This window comes from Canis aureus, chromosome 12 (genome assembly GCF_053574225.1).
Source record: "Canis aureus isolate CA01 chromosome 12, VMU_Caureus_v.1.0, whole genome shotgun sequence".
Taxonomy (NCBI): domain Eukaryota; kingdom Metazoa; phylum Chordata; class Mammalia; order Carnivora; family Canidae; genus Canis; species Canis aureus.
The window spans coordinates 41,910,339-41,933,283 of record NC_135622.1 but is presented as its reverse complement, the minus strand read 5'-3'; the positions used below and the strand labels follow the sequence as shown (position 1 = coordinate 41,933,283).

The window sequence follows — 22,945 nt, the reverse complement described above, 5'->3', positions numbered from 1 at the left end:
TGCCAGACTTTTCATACATGTATCTGTTTCCCTCTCTGCCCACCTGTTTGTGTGTGTGTGTGTGTGTGTGTGTGTGTGTTCAGGCAGATACCCAGCTCTATTTCCTTCTGGTTCTTTCCTGTTTTCCTAGAATGTATTTAGGTATTTAATTTATATGGAGTTTATTTTAACATACAGTGAGTGGTAAGAATCACATTCTTTTCCCCCAAATTATTTTTTTGCAGCACCCCTTGTTGAATGTTCACTCCTGTCCCACTGATTTGAAATTTTCCTTTTTAATCACATAAAAAATATGCATATTTTTCTAAGTCGTGTAAAAGTACATTCTTATGCCAGAGCCACATTGTTTTAATTATAGTAACTTTAGAATTTAACACAATGGCAATGTAAATCTTTGCTTTACATTTATTGCTATTTTATTTTACATTATTGCTATTTTTCAGTTTTGTCTTAATTACTAATACCCATTTGTGGTTGTAAGCTCCTGAACTTTGTCCTTGGACTGCCTTGCATGGGAGCCCCATCCCTCCTCTTCACCATCTCTCTGACCATAGGCAAATAGCTTAATTCTTTTGATCCTCAAATTCTTCTTCTGTTTGGAGGGAGAGAATATCTACATCCATGGTTTGGGTGAGGTTGGATAGGATAATAGATGGAAAGTGCTTGGCACATAGTAGGTGCTCAGGAAATGATAGATGGTGTCATTTTTATGTGAAAGAGTGATTTTGTGAGGTTGCAAACAGTATCCCTCTAGGGGGTGAATTTACACAGAACTGACACATGTATGTTTCTATCCAGAAACAAAGGTTGTATGTGTTTCTTTTGTATGTCCTTCAGTAAAGATCTGTACTTTTCCTAATAAGTCTTAGCTATTCTTTGTTAGCCTTTTATCGTATGGGTGCATTTGTGATAAATAGTACTTTTTTCCCACTGTATTTTCTTACTAAAATTCTATCATGTATTGGCAAATGTGGCTTGGGACAAGTCTTTGGTCCTCAGTTTCCTTGCCCATAAAATTAGAGTGGTTTTCCTTTCTTATGGGATCGTTAATGGAAGGAAATGAGATGTGTGGGTGATAGTGTATTAGGAAATAGAGACGTGAAATAAAATAGAGAAGTAGGACCCAGCTTCTTTCAGGTACCATGCAGCTTTGGTTACAGGTTGGTTCTGCATCGTCTCACCAGGGAGGATGTGGAGAAGGGTTTGTTTTCAGAGGAGAAGTGGTGTGCAGATAGAGCGTGAGAGGCTCCATTGGTGGTGGTTTCAGGGGAACTTTTTGGGGAAGTCTCAGGTGATATATGGCAGCAAGAACTTGGTGATGTTTCTGTTGTGAGTGACTTTCAGGGTCAGCAACTTCTTAGTGACAGAGGAGGAAGCTCTGGGGCAGTACTGGCATGAGGTCTTGGATGAGTTCCCTGGGTGGATGCTCTGTAGTGTTGTTATCAGGTCAGGTTGGTGGCAGGTGCCAGGAGGAAGTGCCTTGTAAATCACATTTTGTAGAGGAAAGAAGAGGAGTCCTCCTGGAAACTAAGATCCTCCTTACTGTTAGTGGCAGGGAGGGTAGGGAAACCCTTAAGTGTCACTCATGGTGTGTGTGTATGTGTGTATAAATTTATAAAGTTATAGATTAGGAGTTTTTTACATTGTTTTCAGGTAAATAAGTATTTAAAAAGTGAACAAAAGATCATTTTAATTTGCCACAGCCCTAATGCTATGTTTTTGTTTTTGTTGTTGTTTTGCTTTGATAATTGATAGCAGTTAAACAGGTTATAAGTATATTTTTTCTAGTGGATGTTTTACAGAAAATAAAAAGTGTGTGTGTGTGTGTGTGTGTGTGTGTGTGTATTTAGAAATCACTAGTGAAATCTTAAATCCAGGTTAGGGTACTATTAAAATAGCCAAGAGAGAAAAATGTTTCAAATGTTGAATGAAAGTATATCCTAATATTGCTATTTAGAATAAAAGCCATCAGGTTGTGAACATACAGTATTTTTTCTTTGTGAGTGAGTTGTGGATCTGGCGGTAGAAATGGATGTGACAAATTGCCTGTGTTGCTTTCATGGTGAAGAGTTCCCCTTGCTCTTCTGCCCAGCAGATCTAAAACTGCCCTGCGCCGCAGCTGGAGCAGCACCACCACCGCTGGAAGTGTTGAAGGGAGCGTGAAGCTGCACGAGGGGTCCCAGGTCCTCCTCACGAGCTCTAATGAGATGGGGACCGTTAGGTACGTGGGCCCCACTGACTTTGCTTCAGGGATCTGGCTTGGACTTGAGCTTCGAAGTGCCAAGGGGAAGAATGATGGAGCAGTGGGTGACACACGCTATTTCACCTGTAAGCCCAACCACGGAGTCTTAGTTAGGCCAAGCAGAGTAACCTATCGGGGAATAAATGGGTCAAAGCTTGTGGATGAGAATTGTTGAGTCACACTTCTGACACACTAAATGAGCTCATATACATACATGAAATATAGAGCCCATCGCAAATAGTTTATTTAGCCATTCTTTTAGATTTGAAAATAGAGCTATCTTCCTAAAAACCATTATAACAATTCAGAGAGACTCCTTTAGAGAGCTAGAAATCTGAACTGTGGGAATCATGGTTCTCTTAAAACAAGTTCAAAATAAGCATTTTTAAGAGCTTTTAAAAAAGCTTTAAAGCCAAGAGAATTCTGAGACTTAGGGGGAAAAAGTGTGCCATTAGGTAGCCAACTGACGTTGCTTACTCTGTTTCATTTTGCACATAATATTGGATTTTTCATAGGCTGTCATAATGAGGGTTTTCACAAGCTCTGGTTTTAACCTATGACATTCACATGACCTTTGTTCTGTCAAGTATTTTTGGAGCTTTTCTTTCTGTACTAATAAGTATAGTAAGAGAATAGCATCTCAATGATTAGTGTATTTTTCATATAGTTTTCTTTGTGTGTGTGAAATGATTTGACCTTTCAGGAATGCCTCATCTAGAGAGATGTTAAAATCCTGGAGTCGGGTGGGCCTTCTTATGCTGAGCCTCTCAGCCAATAACAGGTAGAGAAATGGAAGTTCTAGAGCAGCTCTTCTCTTACCCAGGGGCTTTAATTAGCTGATTAACAGAGCTAAGAATAGAGTGTGGGTCTCCTGACCTGTGGCTCATGCTCTTTCCTCTATACAAAGTGTGTAATCACAGATTTTTCTTCTGTGTTGGCAACTGCCCCATCTGAATGAACAACAACCCCGTCATTAGGCTTATGAATTCAAGTCGTAATTGGAATTTTTTGCACATATTTGTCTAATTCCTTATTGGACATATCTATAATATACACGAAGCACTTTTAAAACATAATGCACTTTCATCTTTGTGGAAAATTTGCCATTATTTCTTCCTGAGATATGAAAAATATTTAGAAAAATTATATTTAAGAGAAGAGAGTAAATTAAGATGTTAGGAAGAATATAATAGTTATTCATTTACATGTATATGGTTTCTCACTGTTTTTGCTTCTATTCATAAAACTGGTGTTGTGTTTGCTATCTTTGCTGTTTTTATATTTTCAGTTGTTGCAGAATTCAGCCTGTTACAAAGCTACAGAATTGTATCATGTTTTTGTATTTCTTTTGGAGCACATGTTAACAAACTAGGCTTCAAAATAGAGTGATACAATGTAAAACATTTGTGTTGTGGATATGTATTGATGTTTCTGTCCTATGTGTAAAGATTTATCTTTTACTGTAGATATTTAGACTTTACACAGAAATATTGGAACAGTTTACTTTATAAGATTAAAAGTATCCTTTAGAACTGGAGCTCGCTTTGTGCTTAGAAGTAATATGTTAAACTATTTTGCAATATACTATTTAAAGTCTAAATTCTGTTGCTTTGCTGCCTTTTTAAAAAGAAGTGTGGTATTTCAAATATTGCCAGAGCTATTTTCCTGATATACATTTGCAAAATATGGCTGCTTTATAATCAAGGAATATTTTTATTGATTGAAGAAAATGCCTGTATTGCAATTCAAGAGTAAACTTATTTTATTATACAGCTTATTTCTTTAAAACTCTATTTATACCTTAATATGAAATTCATGACTGCTCTGAACTTGGGTGTCCATAATTCTTCTTGTTAAATATGAAACCCTCTCAGAAACAGTAATGCCAACTCTAAGGTCAGGGAAACAATTGTTCTCATATTTAGATTAGGATCATTAAATCCATATACTGTGTATGTTTACATATACTATACTTACAAATTAGGTGTTTTCATTTGTGTTTTGCTTATTAATGTCATTCACAGTTCAATTCTTGAGCATTAATAAAAAGGGAAGCTGTTTTGGTTTTGAAATGTTATCTTGTCATTACCCTTCCTGCATCTCCCCCTTCTCTCAGTAACTCAGAGTGCATGGGCTTCATGCTTAACTTTTTCGTCTTACCACACACAGTGACTTGGATTTGTCCTACCCTTCTAGAGTCTTAAAAAGTATCACGCTTCCTACTCAACAAGTAAAGTTATGTTTTTAGCTACCCTTCTACTATATCATTTTGATAGCCATTTAAGAGAAGAATGGGTTTCTAGAGTTTTCTAAAATTGCTTCGCTTTCTTTTATACCAGTGGGATTTCATTTGTTTATTTCAGATAGAATACTTTGAATTAATTTTTTTATTTTTATTTTTTAGATTTTTATTTATTTATTCATGAGAGCGAGAAAAAGAGGCAGAGACATAGGCTGAGGGAGAAGCAGGCTCCCCACAAGGAGCCCGATGTGGGACTCGATCCTGGATCCTGGGATCACGTCCTGGGCCAAAGGGAGATGCTCAACTGCTGAGCCACCCAGGTGTCCCAATACTTTGAATTTGGATTAAAGAACATATAAATAATTACCCTCATTCTATCACAGGTAACTTGGTGGTAATATTTTTAAGTGCTTAAGAGTGTTCAGACGCAGATGTTTGCCCACTCTGAACCCTGAGACATTGCAGTCTTGGTCTGAGACGCTTGCACCGTCCTCTCCAGAACCGTATATACCCCCTCATGTTTTATTTTTCTCCTTAGTATTTACCATACTTGGTCATGCTAGGCTTTTGCTTATTTCTCTCTTCCCTTACTAGACGGAGGGATGGATATGACTGGTTCATGCTTTATCCCTGACACCTGGAGTAATACTTGGTACATAGTAGATGCTCAGTGAATGTGGAATGAACAGAGGCAGTAAAGGCCACTGATGGTTCAAAGTAGGGGTATTATCAGGTGGCCTCAAGAGACCAGGCCATGCAACAGGTAATTGGTGCTTGGTAAGGGAGGGAGGAGGACAAGGAAGGTTAGAATCATGTGAGTCCGACTTTCCCCCAGAACAGTGACATGCAGGAGGTAGGAAGGTGCTGGGTGCTGGGTAGGAGGAAGGAAGGAAGGAAGGAAGGAACAGCAGGATCACCGGTGTGTGTGTGTGTGTGTGTGTGTGTGTGTGTGTGTGTGTGTGTGTGTTTTCCCTGGGGATGGCTTTGGATTTCTGTTTTGACAGGATGATAATTCAGAGAACATAGTCATATGCATGGTCAAATACTGAACATGCACAGTGTTGGTCTCTGGGGCCAGACATTTTTATTTTGGAGTTTCATTTTGGACCTATCCACTTAGAACATGTGATAATACTATTTAAACCACATAGACCATTGACTAGAGACCCAGTGTGTTAAGAATCATTCTTAATTAAGAAATATATCTAGTAATTGTAACTACTCACTGGGTAGTTTTTATCTAAATGATTGACTGAGACATACTATGTATCACCACATTGCAAGCCAGGAAGATAATTTATTTTTTATTTTTCTTCATGCCCTGTGCTTCACTATACTTATAATACAAATACAGTAGTTAATACAAAACTCACAGTATCACATATATCTTTAGTAATTATTTAATAGTATCCCTTGATACATAGGCCCTTATTTACAAACGATGTCACATATAAGCTGCTCGAATATACAACGAACATTCCTAATGACGCTCGTGTGTAGGCTGAACAAGTTAAATGGGACACATTAAGATTTTATTAGAAGAGAACATGATGCCTTTGCATAGGCAAAAAGGATTTCCTCTGCCAAAAGTTTTGCTAACGCTCCTTTTCACAAGAGGAGGGGAAAGGTTTATGTGAAGGAATTAGGTTGGTGGGCACATGTTACTGACGATACTGTATTTTCATTATGCTTGATAGGAATGAGGCAGAGTTTCTGCCTATGGACTCTCCCTTGTGGAGAGTTTCTGCTTATGGCCACGAAAGGTATGGGAACCTTTCTTCTCTTATTCCTTTAGAATACCTTACAATGAATAGAATTTTCATTATAAAGCAGCAGCAAGTTTCAACATTTTCATCATTTACTGCACGGGAAAGTATGGTGGTCATGATGGTGCCAAGGGGGCAGTAAAGTTCTGAGTGATGTTAGCAAAGGTATTTTAGGTGTTTAAATTGAGGCTATTAGCTTAAAATAGAATGTCTTCCTAAAGATCACTAGTGTCATTTAAAAAATGCTCACAAATTTGGCTTAAATTCAGCTCTAAAATCCTAAATGAACCCAGACAGACACATTTGCCACTACTGTAGATACTAGGTATTTCCTCCCATGTACACACCTGTGGGCTTCTTCGTCTGGAGGAATGTGGTCTCAGGATTGTCAGAGTTGTTTGAACTGGATAGGTGACAATAAATAGGGAGTCTCAGAAATCTACTTATACTGCACTGAATTTGAATTTAAAGCACTTCTAATGCATAGGAAGTGTAAATACCCAGATGCTGTGTCTTCCTTGGCGGAAGCCAATCTCCTAGCGCCCAAGTTCTTTCCGCTCCAGCCCACCAGAGTTCAGGCTGGCTTTAACCAGACTGGACTTACCTTCTTGAGGACTGAACTAATTATTCCTCACATGACAAATCAAACTGATGAAGAAGTGAATCCTGATAGAGTGATACATCGAGCTTCCAACCCTCGTTTTACTCTTTCTCTAATATGACTCCTGAGATTCAGCTTCAGTCTCGGTCTGCAATGTTCCAGATGGTGGTTGTCCCTAACAGTCCTGGTCCTGAAGGAGAGGTGTTACTCTCCAGCATCTTTGGAAAGAATATCCTAAGATGGATTTTAACAAATTTTAATAGGCACAAAAAGTCCTGTATCGATGGCAGGGAAAATGGATTTTTGCATTATAGACAACAAAAGAAGAGTCAGGTCTTAAACCTCAGTCGCCTTCACCAAACCTGCTAATAAAAGCAAATTTCTAGTAAGAATTCCAATAGGTTATATATATCAGTTTAAAAGAATATAATTTTCTGAAGTGTTCTTTGAATAGAGTTTAGGGAATAATGAAATCGCCTGAAGTTTCAGGAGGCCTCACTTTACGCTGCCTGGTGTGTGACCAAGGAGAGTGCAGCGTGATGCTCTGCACTAACTTCTGTCTCGTAGGAAACTTCACTAGCTGCTTACTGGTGCGTATGTGTGCAAAACGAACCTGCCTTTACTATCGCTCCGTTTCTTCTGAGAACTGTGAAATACTTTACAAGTATTATTTGGAATAATGCAAAAGGGCTTAAATTGTCCCCCCACCCCCCAAGTATTAGAAGTACTAAAATGTAGAAAATTGTCCTGCAGTTTTCACAATCTTATCTTTTGGTAGGATATTTGAATTGACTCTGGGGATTTCCTATTTCTAGATTCACTATAAAGCTATTTTATATACAACATGTTTCAAAAAATTGCCATCCAGTTGCAGTAGGTGTGTCTCTAAGCCTGAAAAGAGGGATTCTCTCCAATCCTATGTAATTGGGAGAGAGGACTCCTGTGATGAATGAATGCCTTCTCATAATGGGACCGTGACACTTGTTTTAGGGATACCTTACTCTACAGATGCCTCCTGGTGCCAGACTTGTGGCTTATTCTGGGCTTTGTATCTGGCTCTGGGGATGGAGGTGCAAATTGACAAAAGACAGCAAGTGCATCAGACCTATCGTGAAATATCAGGTGTGCCAAACCTTCCAAAGATAAATTTTATGATTTTACTTTGCTGGTAAATATGCAATTGTAGCAGACATAACAGAAGTTAAATGAGAGGTATGACACTGAAGGCATATAAAGTCATTCAACAAACATGACTCTCAGAGTCCTACAGCTTTGCTTCTTTCAGGAAACCATCCAATTAACTTTTTTGCTATGTTGATAATTTTCTGATTTTTTAAAGAGATCTTTGAATAGAATAAACAGAGAACCGATACTGCACTTCTTTCTGGTCTACTTCTGTATAAAGACTAAATATGATTTGGCTCACTGGGAAGGCACACTGAATTAATTTGCTTTGGCTCTGAATGCATTAAGACTCAAGAGTCAAGGTGTCAAGATTATGGAAAGGAACACACATGCACCCACACACCAGTCCTGGTTTACAGATTGTGGACCAGGGGTTGGGATTTGCCTTACGTAGAGGTGAAGTCTTACAGAATCCTTGACCTCAGGGCAGCCTGGGTGGCTCAGCGGTTTAGTGCCGCCTTCAGCCCAGGGCCTGATCCTGGAGACCCGGGATCGAGTCCCACATCGGGTTCCCAGCATGGAGCCTGCTTCTCCCCTCTGCCTGTGTCTCTGCCTCTCTCTCTCTCTGTGTCTCTCATGAATAAATAAATAAAATCTTAAAAAAAAATCATTGACCTCAGAGTTGGAATGGGTTTTGAGACCAAATGGCTAGTATTGTTAAATGAGAAAGTGAGAGTTCATGGAACTTGCTGGAGTCTAGTACCTGGGGCGCTCAGCTCCTGCCCCATCTGCATGCTGTCTCTCAAGAAGGCACAGAGTGCTAAACCATCCTAAGTATTGTAATCAGGTGAAATTCCATCTGATATTCATCTACATTGGCAAATAACATCTCTTAGAGTATAAATATTCTAGAGACTATTAACATACACTAGTTGCTGAGGCTTAGAGGGAGATAAGACTGCTTTTCAACCTAATAGCAGCAGCTTGTGCCTATGAATGAGCATTTGAGTGATGGCAGGATAAATAATTGTCATTGCTTTCAAGGAGGCAGTAGTCCTGGTAGATGGATGCAGTAGGGAGGTAGCTGGAGAGTGTGGAACAGAGGCATCTGAGAAGTGGGCATTGGGCTGGTAATTCATGTGGGCCTCGGTGCTTGCAGCCTTTCTGAGGTTAGCCTGGTAGTGCCATCTTTACATGGAAGGGGTACCACACTCATTTTACATTTCCTGAGTACCAAAGGGGGGACATCATTGCTTTAGCTTCGTGGCTGTAGTTCATGTTCTTTCTCTCGCCACCCCCCCCCACCATTGTATGTAATATTCTGTTCTCACACTGAGCTTTTCCAATGTTTTAAAGTTAAGCTAGAGCTAAAAATAATTTTGTACTTGAATAGTTCCTTAAAAATTAAATACACCTACTCAGAATACCAAAAGAAAACAGAATCTTAATAGAAGCCTTACTGTTTGTTCTCAATAATTCTCTTTTATTTTAGGGCATCCTATGGAGGATTACGGGAATGCTGGGTTTTGTTTTGCATGTTCGCACAACACAGGGAACCATCTGCTGCAATGAACTTAGGAAAGTCAAATTGTATGTTCTTTGGGGACCTATTTAAGAAGTCATTAGCTAAAGACAGATTGACAACACACTTCATGCGGTTTTATCAATCTTGTCATGGGGAGTCTGTTATGGAGAGTGGTCTGAATTCATATGCACCCTGTTTTTAGTCTACAAGGCTCGTATGAACGTTAATCCTGCTATTATTGGAGAACATCTATTAAAGTAGCCTGATCACTTAGAATTTCATGTGGAGTCAAAGTTAATCTGCAGTTATATAATAACTTATAGTTAGAGAGTTTGCCAAGTATTAATGAAGATGCCGGAAATTTTTGTTTTTAATTACTCAAGCTGATTAAATACCTTCTTTTCTGTGATGCTTATTTGTTGACATTTAAAAAAAAAAACAGTTCTGAGTGTGGGAGAGTCTTTACATTCTTTTGGGCTGGAAAGGACTGGGTACTAGTAGGGTTTTTACTCCTGTTATGAAGTGAGTGACAGATGAAATCAAACATGGCACAAACGAGAGAAACCAGAGGCCCAGAGGGGTGGGTGCTAGAGCTCCCACTGAGCTTTGGTGGTTGAGAGGCAGGGATGTATAGGCACATTCTGACTTGAAATTCTCCTCACGCCCGGCCCAAATCACTTGGGAATTGAAGAGGTCTACGAGGGAGTGCTGGTGCTTACACACGGTTTGTAATCTCATTGTGGGACACTGAGGAAGAGAATCCATTCTCATTGGAGATGGACACATGGGTACAGGCAGGTCCAATACCCCAAGGAGAGCCAGGATTCACGACCTAACTGGTGGGAGAGAATCCAGTTTTTTGACCACTGAGTAGATCATACTCTTTTTAAAAAATTAGGTTTATTCCTGCTATTTTGATTTGCTATAATTTTGAGGTACACATATTAATAATTAATCAATTAAACTGATCATTCCCTTACAAACTGTTTCCCAGTGGTATGGGTGTGAGCTTTTGATGAGCTTATTTATGGACATGGAATATAAATACTCTAGCTTCCAGTTTAATTAACATGGCTTCTATAAACTCTAATTGTGCCTGTGCTCTAGGTAGGACTCTTCTATCGTAGTTAATAAGGAAGGGCATCCACAGCATCTGTACAAATCGCTATAGCCATATGGGTTAGAGCAATACTGAGTGGACAGTAGTCCAGGTTAATTTCATGGTGATACCTGGGGCTTTCAGCAAGTTAAATGACACATCTTGAGGTCATCATATCTCAGTGTGGAGTTGTTTATTTACTTATCCATGTATACAGGCTTTTAAGACTTGACTATCATTTACATGAAGATTGATACCAGTGAAGACAATTAGAATCAGCAAATCAAACTCAGTGGTAGTAAGGCACAACCTGAAAAATGTAATGGATTTGTAGTTTTTAAGAAGAGAAAGGGATACGATTTTTTTTTTCTTCCCCATTAAGGACCATAAAGAGTTGGCTATTTAACCATGTAGCATGCTCCCTGTTTAACTGGTTATTGGTGTTACAGATATAAAATGGAGAAATTGTTCTCAGTTCTTGTCAGCTCCTCCATCATTATCTTTTAGGAGAGTGTTTCTCAAAGTATCGTTCTTGGGCCCCTTTAGGTGGTTTATGAATTAATGTTTGTATCATTGGACTATTTACTTCTGTGCCTGGTATGAGCCAAAACTTTACTGATATGGTTATTTAGAGATGAGTTTGTTGATGTTTCAGCATCATCTGTAATCTGGTGAAACTATTTGGGCAGCTAAGATAAAGGAAAAGTGGTGTCCAGGGTAGGAGTGCTTCTACAAGATGTGCAGGACCACCGGCTAGGGCAAGGTATCCGCCACAGAAAGAATGGACACTTGGCTAGTATTGGCCTGGAACGGAATGGCTTTCCCACATCCACAGGGAGCCTTGTGATGTAGGTGAAAGTGAGGAGGTGGGGGAAAGGTGGAGATATATTTATAATATATACAGTCCTGTTGCTTGGGAATGCTTAGAGCCTAGCAAGTAAAGAAAAATGCTCTCCTCCCAAAGTGATGTTTTGGCATAGCCACCAGCAGGAAGGAAGCTGAGCAAAGGAATGGCAGGGAAGCAGAAAGAAAGAATGAAATGAAAATTCACTGATAAAGCATTATTGTGTAAGTACGGGGGTGTAAAACAACACATTTCCAGTTCGCTTTGATGGAAATAAATGTTATTTGTGAAAACCAGGTTCGGAGCCCCCACTATCACATGCCAGCATCCATCTCCACACTCCAGTGCCCGGCTCTTCCTCTGCCACCCAGAGGGAAAATTCTGTTTCCATCTCCATTTGGTAGCTATCTAAACAATGCTGTGTATATTTGAACAAATCATGACCCCATGTACACTGGGATCGCATGCTGCAGGAGGGCCGAAGGCAGGGGAACACTAGAAGGGCGGACACTGTCCCTCTCAGGACCGCTGAGGGCCTGTTGTTCCAGTGACCCGCCTGCCGCTGCCGGTGGAAATGTCTGTGTGGTTCACCTTCATGATGGAAACTGTTGGAAGATTTTGGCCTGGGATGTATTGACACTTAGGCCCATGAAGGGACAAGTTTCTACACTTCGATCTATCACTGCCGCTGAACATTTTTGCTTTTAAATGATCAGAGTTGATTTTAATTAGTGGAAGGTGTTAAATGAAGTAAGAATTCAAATCTTGCATTTTCAATCCAGTAGGAAACCTCGCACTCAGTCCCCCTTGGTAGGAGGGTTTTCTTAAGGCATGAGGTATATTGACAGGATGTTCGAATCTCTGGATCTGTACGCACTGTGTCTTTATCATACTCAAAGTACGCCGAGTATCTGCTTTTCGTTCAGATTAGTGTATTCACATTTTCTCTATGGTACCATAACTATTCATCACATTTTTACAATCATCAGTGAATCGACACAGTCGAAAGCGTCCCGACATCATCTAAAGGGCCATCTCAGCTTAGTCGTCTATGATTTTTTTCCTTTCCCAGTAAAGAGAGTCTTTTCCCCATGCCAGCTCGTTCCAAGTAGCTCCTTTATATCTGTTCCCTGCCCCCTTCAAGTGGTCCGGGTCCACGCCAGCAGGGTCAGGAAACACCTATGACTCCCGACCGGGAGACACATGAGCAGCTGGTGCTGCCGCACCGAAGCCGAGCAGACACGATCTGAGAGAAGCGGGAGGAAGTGGACATCAACCATGCATAAAAACCTTATGCAACCGAACTGGGGCCTTGTAGTCATCACTCGTCTTGATGATATTTTCTTCTTTTGAAACAGTAAGATGAACCCATGCTCAAAACCTTGTTTTCTAAAGCATTTTGAAAATACAGCTGTTTATGTGGCACTTCAAGACAAGTTGGCACAAAATGAAAAGTGACATTTGGTCTCTGGTTGTGGAGGAGCGATGACCTGTCCCTCCTCCGTGGGCTCGGGGCTCCCGAGTGCCAGGGGGCTCAGGGCCCAGGTGGGGTTTTCAGGAGGGCGTCCTCGTACTGGCTGCTTCCGGGCGCGGTGGTGCCCTCGAAGGGTAAGCCCTGTTGCTGGTAGCCGTAGTTGACGTTGCCACACGGGAAGTGACGCAGCCTGAACAGAGGCACTTCCTTCATGCTGGCAGTCAGCGAGGATGGTTCTAGGAGCAGAGAGGCACCTGGGAGTCTGCCAGCTGCCACGTTAGGTGGGACAGTACAGCTTCCCTCACGCCCCAGGTTCCCCCTGTCGTGGTGCCCCTTCGTTGCTGGAGGATTGTTCTTTTTGGTGGGTTTCTCTGTAAACCATGAGCCGTAAGTTGGGTTCCATAGGCTGGTGGGTTTGTTTCTGGATCCCTGGACTTTGTGCAGCTCTGACGCTGGGTTGGACTGAGAGAATGCCATGTTCACGTGTCCTCCTTCCACAGCTGGTCCCCTCGTGACTCGACCAGAGAGCTCCGCAGCCGTGGGCTTCTTGGCAGCTTTGCCAGAGGAAGTGGAAGGCAGGGGAGGCGGGGCAGCTGGATCTGGCCCTTCCTCCCGTTTAGCTTGTGGAGGAGAGACGAGTAGAGGAGGAATTCCCTCAGGGTCTTGGGGCCTCATGGGCACCTTCTCCTCCTCTTCCATGAGTGGGCCATACTCTACGGGCAAAGCAGTGTTGATCACATCTGGGTCCTACAGGCAGGAGAAACAAACGGATTACGATGTTGAATCACAGACCAAAACTGCTGGATCTGGAAGCTGATACCTTACTGATGGTCTCATCCAAACTGATTTTACACGTGAGGAGACCATTCAGTGTTGATTGGGGATATTTTAATTCAGAGGCACCAGGGAATAGGAGATGAATAGGAAATCATCCTTTTATCGGGCCCTGGAGGAGGCGCTATCAGAGGAAATCAAGAAGGCTCAGAGGACCAGCTGCCCCTGAGAAGAAATGCCGGTGGTGTCCTCCCTGGCGGGGGGTGCTGCCCGCCTCTCCTGCTCAGGCTGCCACAGCTGGTGGACCCTGGCCTCTCCCCATCTCCTGGGAGCTGGGGTGGCCTCCAATAAAAAACTGCTGGGTTAAAAAAAAAAAAAAGGACGTGGAGGGGAAGCACTCGTCTAGAGGTGCCAGGTGCTGGGATGCAGCCAACCAACTGCCTGGCTTGGGGGTGTGGGATCAGGGAAGACTTTGCAGGGAACCACCTTTGGGAAAATCTGACAGATTCATGGATTTAAAAAGATTATAAATCAGTTAAAAAAAACTTATCCCAGTCTGTTCCCAATAAACTCCCTGCCACTGAAAAGAAAAATCTGGGTGTTTGACTTCAGGTCGGCGTGTGTGTACACATGAGGGACAAGGGGAGGGGAGGAGAGACACACTGTTGGCTCACAAGGTTTCTCTCTTCTCTTCCTAGCTACCTTCCATTTTCATATTTGGATGGGCTACACTTGATTATCATGTTTGCTGTGTTACATCATCGTATCGTTCTGTGTGCAGAAAACACAGTGGTTCTTTATCTGGTCTGGACCTGACCAGGCCCTTTGTGAAGCCCAGGAAGTCCTGCAGTGCTATGAGGAAAACCACTTACAAAAACAACTTTGTGCTAGATCATTCTTAAAGCAATGGATATATAGAAAAGCAGAAGCAGTTGCCAGAGATATGAAGAAAATCTGTGGAAGGAAACTCAAGCTTGGGGGAATTTAATTCTTTAATATTTTATGCAAAATGGGAAAACCATTGCGTCAGTGTAGCAGAAGAGCACTTTGGTCCAGTATTCATCAGTAAAGAGTATAAGAATAAAAATACCTTCTGCTTCTCTTATTCTTTAGTTCCTTCCCTGTTAATTATTAATCTCTATGGAGACTCATTAGAAATATGCTTGTACAGAATTACCTGCTTTTAAGAGGGACGTTATCCACTTGGGAGAAAAATGACTCCAAAGTATATGTATTTAAGTGGGTATATTCTATTAGAATTACAACATAACAACCTAAGATGCCATTCACTGAAGAGCAAGTTTTCTGAAAGAACCCTACATAACTTGATAAATGAAGTCCATCTAGATAAAGGCCCATCTCCGCACTTCTGAGCTGAAGTTGCTGGAAGAGCAGGGCGGGAGTGCTAGGAATGAATGATGTGGCTTGAACACGTATTTGGCTTCAGTCACAACCAGGATGGGGCGATTTGGGGAGGTAGTGGTGCCTGGCCCGACTTCCGAAATACTCTCTGGAGTTAGATATCCTGGCAGAATGAGAGCCAAGGGAGGGAGAGAGGCTGATGTGTGGAGAGGAGATCCTGCCTGCGGAGGGAGGGAGGGAGAGTCCCCGGGGAAGCTGGTGGTGCAGGTGCAGGGGCTCCTCTGAGGGAGGGGACGGCCCCCTCCACTGACTGGTGGGGAAGATGGTGAGAACGGACGTCCATGCATAGACAAGAGGGTAATGAATTCTCAGGCTCTCCTCTCTTGAAGTAGGAGGCAGGGTCTGCTAAAATGGTGTAGAAAGGGAGAATTTCGAGTTATTTCTGAAGGAAATGGGAGAAGGATCTGCATAGGGACCAGTGGTACTGCTAGGAAACCGTGAGGCTTGGAAAACCTCTCTAAGCCTCAACTCATCTGGAAAAGGGGGATAGTTTATGTATCTCCCTGAGGACAAAATGAAATAGATGAAAAGTGATCTGTGTATTTAGATGCTGTACTAATGCTATTGATAATGTTAAAATTTCTCCAGCTTACTTTGTTCCTCCCTTGAATCCCTCTAATATTTATCATTGAACCTCCCATTTAACAATTATATACGATTAATTATTTCACATTATTATCTCTCTAGCCACACCATAAGCTATTTGAGAGCACATGTTTCCCATATTTCTCTGAAGCTCCAGTTTTGTCTAAAAAACCATTACCTACCCAGGAGGCATTTAGTTTAAGCCTTGTGATTTGAACTGATTCCCTAATGGTATTGGGTGTTCTGCAGCTGTGTCATGTTGTTGGCAAAGGAAGAGGTAATAATTAGCATTTATTTACAAAATGGGCAAACCGAGGGACCAGTTGTCTTACTATAGATAAGCAATCATCCTCGTGATTATAACTCACATTTTCTGGCTGGCTTAACTTTCATTTCACAGTTTGGTATTTGCCATCTTTTCCATATAAATACTGGTTCAAGGGGGAAAATGTTTATACCTGGGTACAGTATTCAATCCTCTCCAAAATAATGGCAAAGTTGGGCCTATCTTCAGGCTGATGTTGCCAGCACTGGGTCATTATCCGGTACCTAAAAGAAGAGTAAATACGCTAATTAAAACTAGGAGAACAGGGATGCATACATTTTTCCCAGCATTTTTCTAAGGGGGACCAGAGGAGGCAGTCTTTGAGTGACAACTTATCTAGGTCCCATGTGGTTGGCATCTGCTGCCCTCTGCTGATGGGCCCAGGAATCGTGCCCAGGTGTAAAGGTACTAGAACACCAAAGCTCATTAACAGACATCCTGCTGTTAACGTGAAATCTGGCCCCTCTCCTTCCTTTTCTGAATTAAAGTCACCTCTGGGGAAGAATATTCTAATTATATTTCCCATCTGCCTTGCTTGTGCGAAGGAGGTGAGTGATGCCAGGCAGGACAGCAGAAAATGCAGGGAATGGGAATATTTAAAGGAGACTTAAGACAGATGGTGTTGGGCAGCAGGGGTGGAGTCTGGGACACAGATTCCTAGGAGGTGTTGAGGAGTGGGAGCCTGGTGAGTCCACAGTCTCCAGCCAGACAGTAGATAACTTTACAGACGTGACATTACTGCTTTCGAGGACTTGGAAGACTGACCCGCCTCACAGAAGTCACAGACACACCCCTACCCTGGGGTGTATTAAAAGAGGTCAACCCCTCCATCTTAAAACAAAAAATGCATATGTGGCTGCAGTGTTTTTTGAAAAGGAAAACTGTCCCTATCAACTTGTAGAAATGTTCCTAAAAGGGTCATACACAGGCCCAGGACAGTTCTTAGGTGGGTCCATCCGTCCTCCGCTGGTGACGAACTCCAGAACTTCCTGGTTGCTTTTGCTAGGGTATGGCATGTATCCAAGAGAAAATATTTCCCACAGCAGCACTCCAAAGGACCTGCGCACAGGACAGAAGATATCATATGGGTACACGTATACACAAGTAGGCACGCACACAGATATATACTCCTACAGGGACACACATACACACAGATGTAAAATTTAAATTCTATTACATATCTTTCCACAATTGAGAATTCTTAATATGGAGAAAAAAAAAAACAAAAAAGAATGAGAAAGTAGCCACATGTGATGCTCCATAAAAAGATAACCCTTGTTAGCATGCTATTTTTTTGTTCCAGTCAAGTTTCTGTACTTCGATTTCTTTTACATAATTGCAGTTATATTTCAAAAGCAATTTTGAACCTTGACTGTTTTTGCAATTTCCATTATAGCATAAGCATTTTCTGTGCTCATAGAAACATCTGAAATGGCTATAAAACATTTCATTGAGTAGTTGTGCCACAATTTGCCTTATCATTTCCATATTGTCTTCAATTTTAAAATTATTTAAAAACTGTAATGAATATCTTTCAAATCTGTGATGTGTTTTTTAAAAGGACAATTTCCTTAGGACAAATTCTTCAAATTTAGGATTAGGATAATCTAGATAATCTAGGATAATTCTAATTGAATTACTAGATCAAAAGAATGTAAACACCGAAAAATTCTTGGCACATCATGTCCACTTCCACACTCCAAACATGTCAAGCAGCCAGCATTGTGCATCAGACACTCTCATCAACATTGACTATTCTAAAAAATAAGAACTTTTATAGATTTTAAAGTAAAAAATGGTAGAATCTTTTAAATTATGTTTATTGACTTGATAAATAACACGGTTGAGTGTTTCTCAAGTACTTATTAATTCACTTCCTTTTTTTCTCTATCAATTGTGTATCTTTTGCCCATTTGTATCTACATATTGTTTGGGTATTTATCAAGTTTCTTTTTGATTTTTAGACATACTTTATTAGAGATGTTAACCTTTATCCAAAATTGAAATACTTCTATCAATTGCTTTCTAATTCTACCAAGTAGTCAAATCTATTTTTTAAAAAATTTTGTGATTTCCTCCCATCTGTTTTATAGATTATGCAATCCTCCCTTCACCAAAGATTAGATGAGTGTTTGCTGTTTTCTTCTAAGTTGTATTTGTTCCTCCTCTCCAGCTGGATCTGAGAACTTAGTTTGGTGTATGGTGTGAAGTAAGGGTTCTAAACTGAATTGTTTTGCAGTCACTCTTCTAATACTATTCATAGAATGCTTTTCCCCTTACTATTGACTTGTGAGTAAAAACAGGTTTCCGGGCTCTCTATTCACTTCCATCTGCTTCTTGCATTGACACCATTCTGTGTTATATTTTGTGTGTCTATGTTTTAATATCTGGTAGGCACTTTTTTTGATATTTCTCTTTTTAAAGGAATATAGTTGAATTCTCATTTATTATTTGTTTTAAATGAGCTTTAAAATGATGCTATCATGTTTCAGAATCGCCTTTCACATTCTGACAAATTTTTATTTTAAACCTTTAATTTCGTTATTAGCTTTTTTAGCAAAAAAAATGCCTACTTTTGTTTTTGTCTTTGGTTGTAGTGTTTGAATGTTAATAAATATTCTATCAAAAACTGTAGGGAACTACACCTCCTCCATCTCCGAAGGAACAAAAAGTACATCAGCTCAGCAAAATTTTAAAGTCTCTTGTGAGGAGCATCGAGCAAAGATATTTTCCATATTTTTCAGGTGAGAAGGCTGAAGCAGAGGTTATTATACAATTAATCTGAGACAGACTGGAATACATTATTAGATCTCTCAGCTCTGCTACCTACAAATTGCCTGGTACATATATAATTATTTTTCTCTGTTTGGTGGTTTGTCTTCCTCCGAGGCAAAACAAAATAAGCAAAATCATGCAAAAGCCTGGCAGCAAGGCCTCAAGAGTTCCAGCTGTTTTCTGCCTGTCTACATAGCTAGAGAAATAGATTGTAGTATCCTTTGAGAGAACCAGCATGGAGATGGCAAATAGATGTTTATTTTCTTGGTTTGGAGTTCAAAGGAGCAAGAAGTAGTGTTGGTCGTAGAGCTTTGATAATTTCAGGTAAGGAGAGTTGTCAGATTTAGTGAATAACCATACAGGACATCTAGTTAAATTTGTTCCAGAGAAACAAGAAAAACTTTTATTAATTTTTATTTTTTTAAGAAAAACTTTTAGAATATAAGTACATCGCAAATATTGCATGGGATGTACTTGTACTAAAAAATTATGCACTGTTCATCTGAAATTCAATTTTAACTGGTAAACTTTTATTTTATCTAGCAACCCTACAGATCAAGTAAATCTATATTTTGTGTGCCAGATGGTTCTTTAATCACCTATAAGCCTGTCTTAGAAGGAGCAATAGAGCCCACCACTTTGCACTAAAGCATTCAAAGTCAAATAAAAACAAGTATTAAAGAAAATCCCACTTTCCTCCTCTTGGCATTAAACTTGCTCTGCCTGAGATTATAGAAACAGGTTAAGTGCTTGCTGATTAAATTATTTAAAAAAATGTGAATCAATGAAGATAATCTGATGAAAACGTTTTAAAATCATGAATTGTGCTGTGCTTAGCAGTCTTTTAAAGTTACATTTTATTTTCCCTTGTTCATAACCTGGAAGATTGTCTTGAGATGTAGTAGAGGGTAGAACACAGATTTTGGAAAAAGGGGACCCAGAGCTGTATGGTTTCCAGTTATGGAATGAGTGAGTCAGGGGGATGAAAGCAGAGGGAGTAGAGTCAACAGTACTGTTGTACTAACGCTGTACAGCAACCGATGGTAGCCATGCTTGTGGTTAGCGCAGCATAGCATGCAGACTTGTCCAACCACTGTGCTGTACATTAGGTGTCAACCATACTTCAAGAAACGAAAAGAAGATTACAATGTTGTATTCAAATACCCAGCCAGCTGATCCCACTGTCTCTTGTAGTTCTCCTGGGAGCTTCAGACTCACAGATCAGAAGCCCACTCAGCATCTCCACTGGCCTGTCTTGCAGGCATCTCACACTGGACTTGTTTAAGAGCTCCTTCCACACCCAGCTCATTTCCTCTGTTCTCTCTAGTGGCAGCCAGCTAGGAGTTGTCCTTGATCTCACTTTTCCACACCTCCCGCTCCACAGCCCATTTTTGTTAGTCCTATCAACCACCCTCAAGACAGAGCTTGAGTCCCACCACTGCAAATGGCTTTCCCTGCCACCACTAAGCCTGGCCCCTCTGTTCTCTTATCTAGAAGTGGGCAGGATTTCCCCATCTTCACCTATCCCACTCTCGTCTCTTTTCATTGGCAGCCAGTGATATATATATATTTAAAGATCCCGTCAAACTCTGGTTCCAACCTTTCAGGGGCATCCCATTGTGCACTAAATAAAGCCCACATGCCCTAACCTGGTTCCCCTGGCCCTCCATGTCTTGCCTCTGCCGGCCCTTCTATCTCAACTACCGCTGACCCCCATGCTCACTAACTCTGGCTTTGAAGACTTGTTTTCTTTCTTCAAACAAGTTCATCTTGTTGCTGCCATTGACCTTTTATACTTGACTTTCCCCTCAGTCTGGAAAGCCTTTCATGTCTTTCCATCTTTTTGCCATCCAGGCATTGGACCGTCACCTCCCCCATGGAGCCTTCTCTACACGAAACTGTATTAAACAGTTTCCTCCCTCGGGCCTTCCACCCCTACACTCTTGATCCTCTGCTTTTTGTTTCCATGGCACTCATCAGTATCTGAGGTTATGCAATTTACCTATGTCTTTAAGGTTATTTCCTAATTGGAAATAATTTAATAATTCCTCTAAGAAAGAAATGTAATTTAATTGATACTTATGTACCTAGATGTTAAACTCTTATTTGTGCCTGTCTCCTTTTCTTTTGGAAGAAATGTAGTAGATACAATCACGTCTCACCCCTCCATCCCCGCCTCCTTCCTACCTCCCTTTTCCCCATTGGAGTTAGAAAGAAGTTAGAAGTTACAATGTGTAAAAAGCATAACCAGTAAAGAACCTGTAATACATACTTGATTTTTGTATTGTAAAATTATATATTATGACATCCCATCCCTTTCTGGAACTTGTCTTTCTTTCACTAAAGGCTGGGTAGAGATTTATCCAAGTTGATTACATGTAGATTTAGCGTGTTCGTTTATATTGCTAAGTAGTTTTCCAGGACACCAGTAAACCACAGTTCATTCCATCCCCCATTTGAGGGATACTTAGGTTGCTCTGTGCTTTTTTCTCTATTATAAGCAGTGTTGCAAATGAACATCCTTGCCCAAGTCCATTGTTGTCAACCTCTGTCTAATGTAGACACTTGGAAGTAGAATTGCTGGGTCATATGATAGACATGTGTTCAGGACAATTACCTAATTACCTAACTTACTATCTGCAACCTGGTGTGGGGGGAATCACCTGGAGGGCTCCTTAAAACACATTACCGGGCCCCACCCGAGTTCCTGTTCCATTAGGCCTGAGGTGGGGCTAAGAACCTGTGTTTCCAGCATTCCATCATGTCCCGGGTGCTGCTGGTGCTGCTGATCTGAGGACCACACTGAGATCCACTGGGTTTGGGTTTTGGGAAAGTCAGATCTCAGTGACTTAAAACAACAAAGGATTCTGCTCACATAGTCCAACATGGGTCAGAAAGGGGGCTCCGATCATTATGGCTCCTCCATCTTGTGATGTTATCTTGACACAGGCTTTCACAATTTGGAGGACTTCTGTCCATTGTCTTCTTGATTTCCTGTGTTGCTGTTGAGAAATTCAATGCCATTTGGATTATCTGTTTTTATCTCTGACCATTTTTTACCATGGTTATTTTATTTTTCTCCTTAGAAGCTTATGGAATCTTGATCACCATTGGTCTGAAATTCCATGATGACTTTCTTTTGTGTGGTTCTTTTGATCCACTGCACTTGGCACTTGCTGAATGCGTTCATTCTGGAAGTGTATGTCTTTCTGTTCTGGAAAATCTTCTTGAATTATTTCTTTGATGTTTTTATTCCCTTCATTTCTTCTGTACATTCTTTCTGGGATTCCTATTTGTCAACTAATTGGACCTAATGGTCTAATCTAATCCTCCTAATTTTTTTCCCCTTTCTTTCCTATGTATCCCATCTACTTTTAGTTTATTTTATTTTCTAGAAAATGTATTCAACTCTTTCTTCCAAACTTTCTGTTACTTTTACATATCTATCATCATGTTAAAATATACATTTCTTGATAACCATTTTAGATTGTAAATAAATGATGCAGATAATGCACAGAGTTCCCATATACTCCACATTCAGTTTCCCTATTTTTAGCATCTTATATTCATATGGTACATTTGTTACAATTAATGAGCCACTATTAAGGCGTCATTATTAACTAAAACTTATAGGTTTATTCAGATTTCCCTAGGTTTTGCTGAATTTACTTTTCTTGTTCCAGGACTCCATTAGAATATCACATCATATGTAGTTGTCATGTTTCCTTAGGCTACTCTTGACTTTGGCAGCTTCTCTGGCTTACCTTGTTTTTGATGATCTTGACAGTTTTGAGGAGTATTGGTCAGGGCTTTAGTAGCATGTCCAGTTGGGATTTTTCTGCTTTCCTTATGATTAGACTGGAGTTGTTGGGTGTGAGGAGAAAGACCACAGGGGTTATATGTCACTTTCATCACATCAGATCAAGGGCACATGCTATGAACATGATCTATCACTGCTTGACCTTGATCACCTGACCTGATGTTCCTATGTGCAGCTCACACAAGCTTCAAGAGACTAATGCTCCATCTCTTTAAGGGCTCTCTCCTATTCTTATTTCTAAGAACTTTTTTTTTCTCTAAAAACTGTGTTTGAAATACTCCTTTGTCCTTACATTATGGTGGCAATAATTTATCTTTCAGAGGTTA

The 22,945-nt window shown here is 40.6% G+C and overlaps 2 protein-coding genes across 15 annotated transcripts in view; one reads left to right on the top strand and one right to left on the bottom strand.

Moving 5' to 3' along the window:
* Positions 1–22,945, top strand: part of CLIP4 (CAP-Gly domain containing linker protein family member 4) — a 100,091-nt gene that overhangs the window by 75,950 nt on the left and 1,196 nt on the right. For 3 of the 14 annotated variants that reach the window (XR_013349494.1, XR_013349490.1, XR_013349491.1), the window contains 3 exons: positions 2,093–2,221; positions 9,469–13,279; positions 14,391–14,797. Coding sequence is in view for 8 of the 14 variants with exons in the window: in XM_077843718.1 (XP_077699844.1) it covers positions 2,093–2,417 (325 nt within the window). In the remaining 6 variants the exon portion in view is untranslated. Of the gene's footprint in view, positions 1–2,092; positions 4,315–9,468; positions 13,280–14,390; positions 14,798–18,659; positions 18,865–22,945 lie in introns of those variants that run through there. The other 11 variants (XR_013349492.1, XR_013349495.1, XR_013349493.1 and 8 more) reach the window with 11 other exon arrangements.
* The window catches only part of ALK (ALK receptor tyrosine kinase), a 682,206-nt gene continuing 666,969 nt past the window's right edge, over positions 7,709–22,945 (bottom strand). Inside the window, exons 27-29 of the mRNA XM_077843727.1 lie at positions 16,949–17,083; positions 16,158–16,248; positions 7,709–13,665 (exon numbers count right to left, since the gene is read on the bottom strand). Coding sequence (XP_077699853.1) covers positions 12,979–13,665; positions 16,158–16,248; positions 16,949–17,083 — 913 coding nt within the window. The 3' untranslated portion in view covers positions 7,709–12,978. The remainder of the gene's footprint in view (positions 13,666–16,157; positions 16,249–16,948; positions 17,084–22,945) is intronic.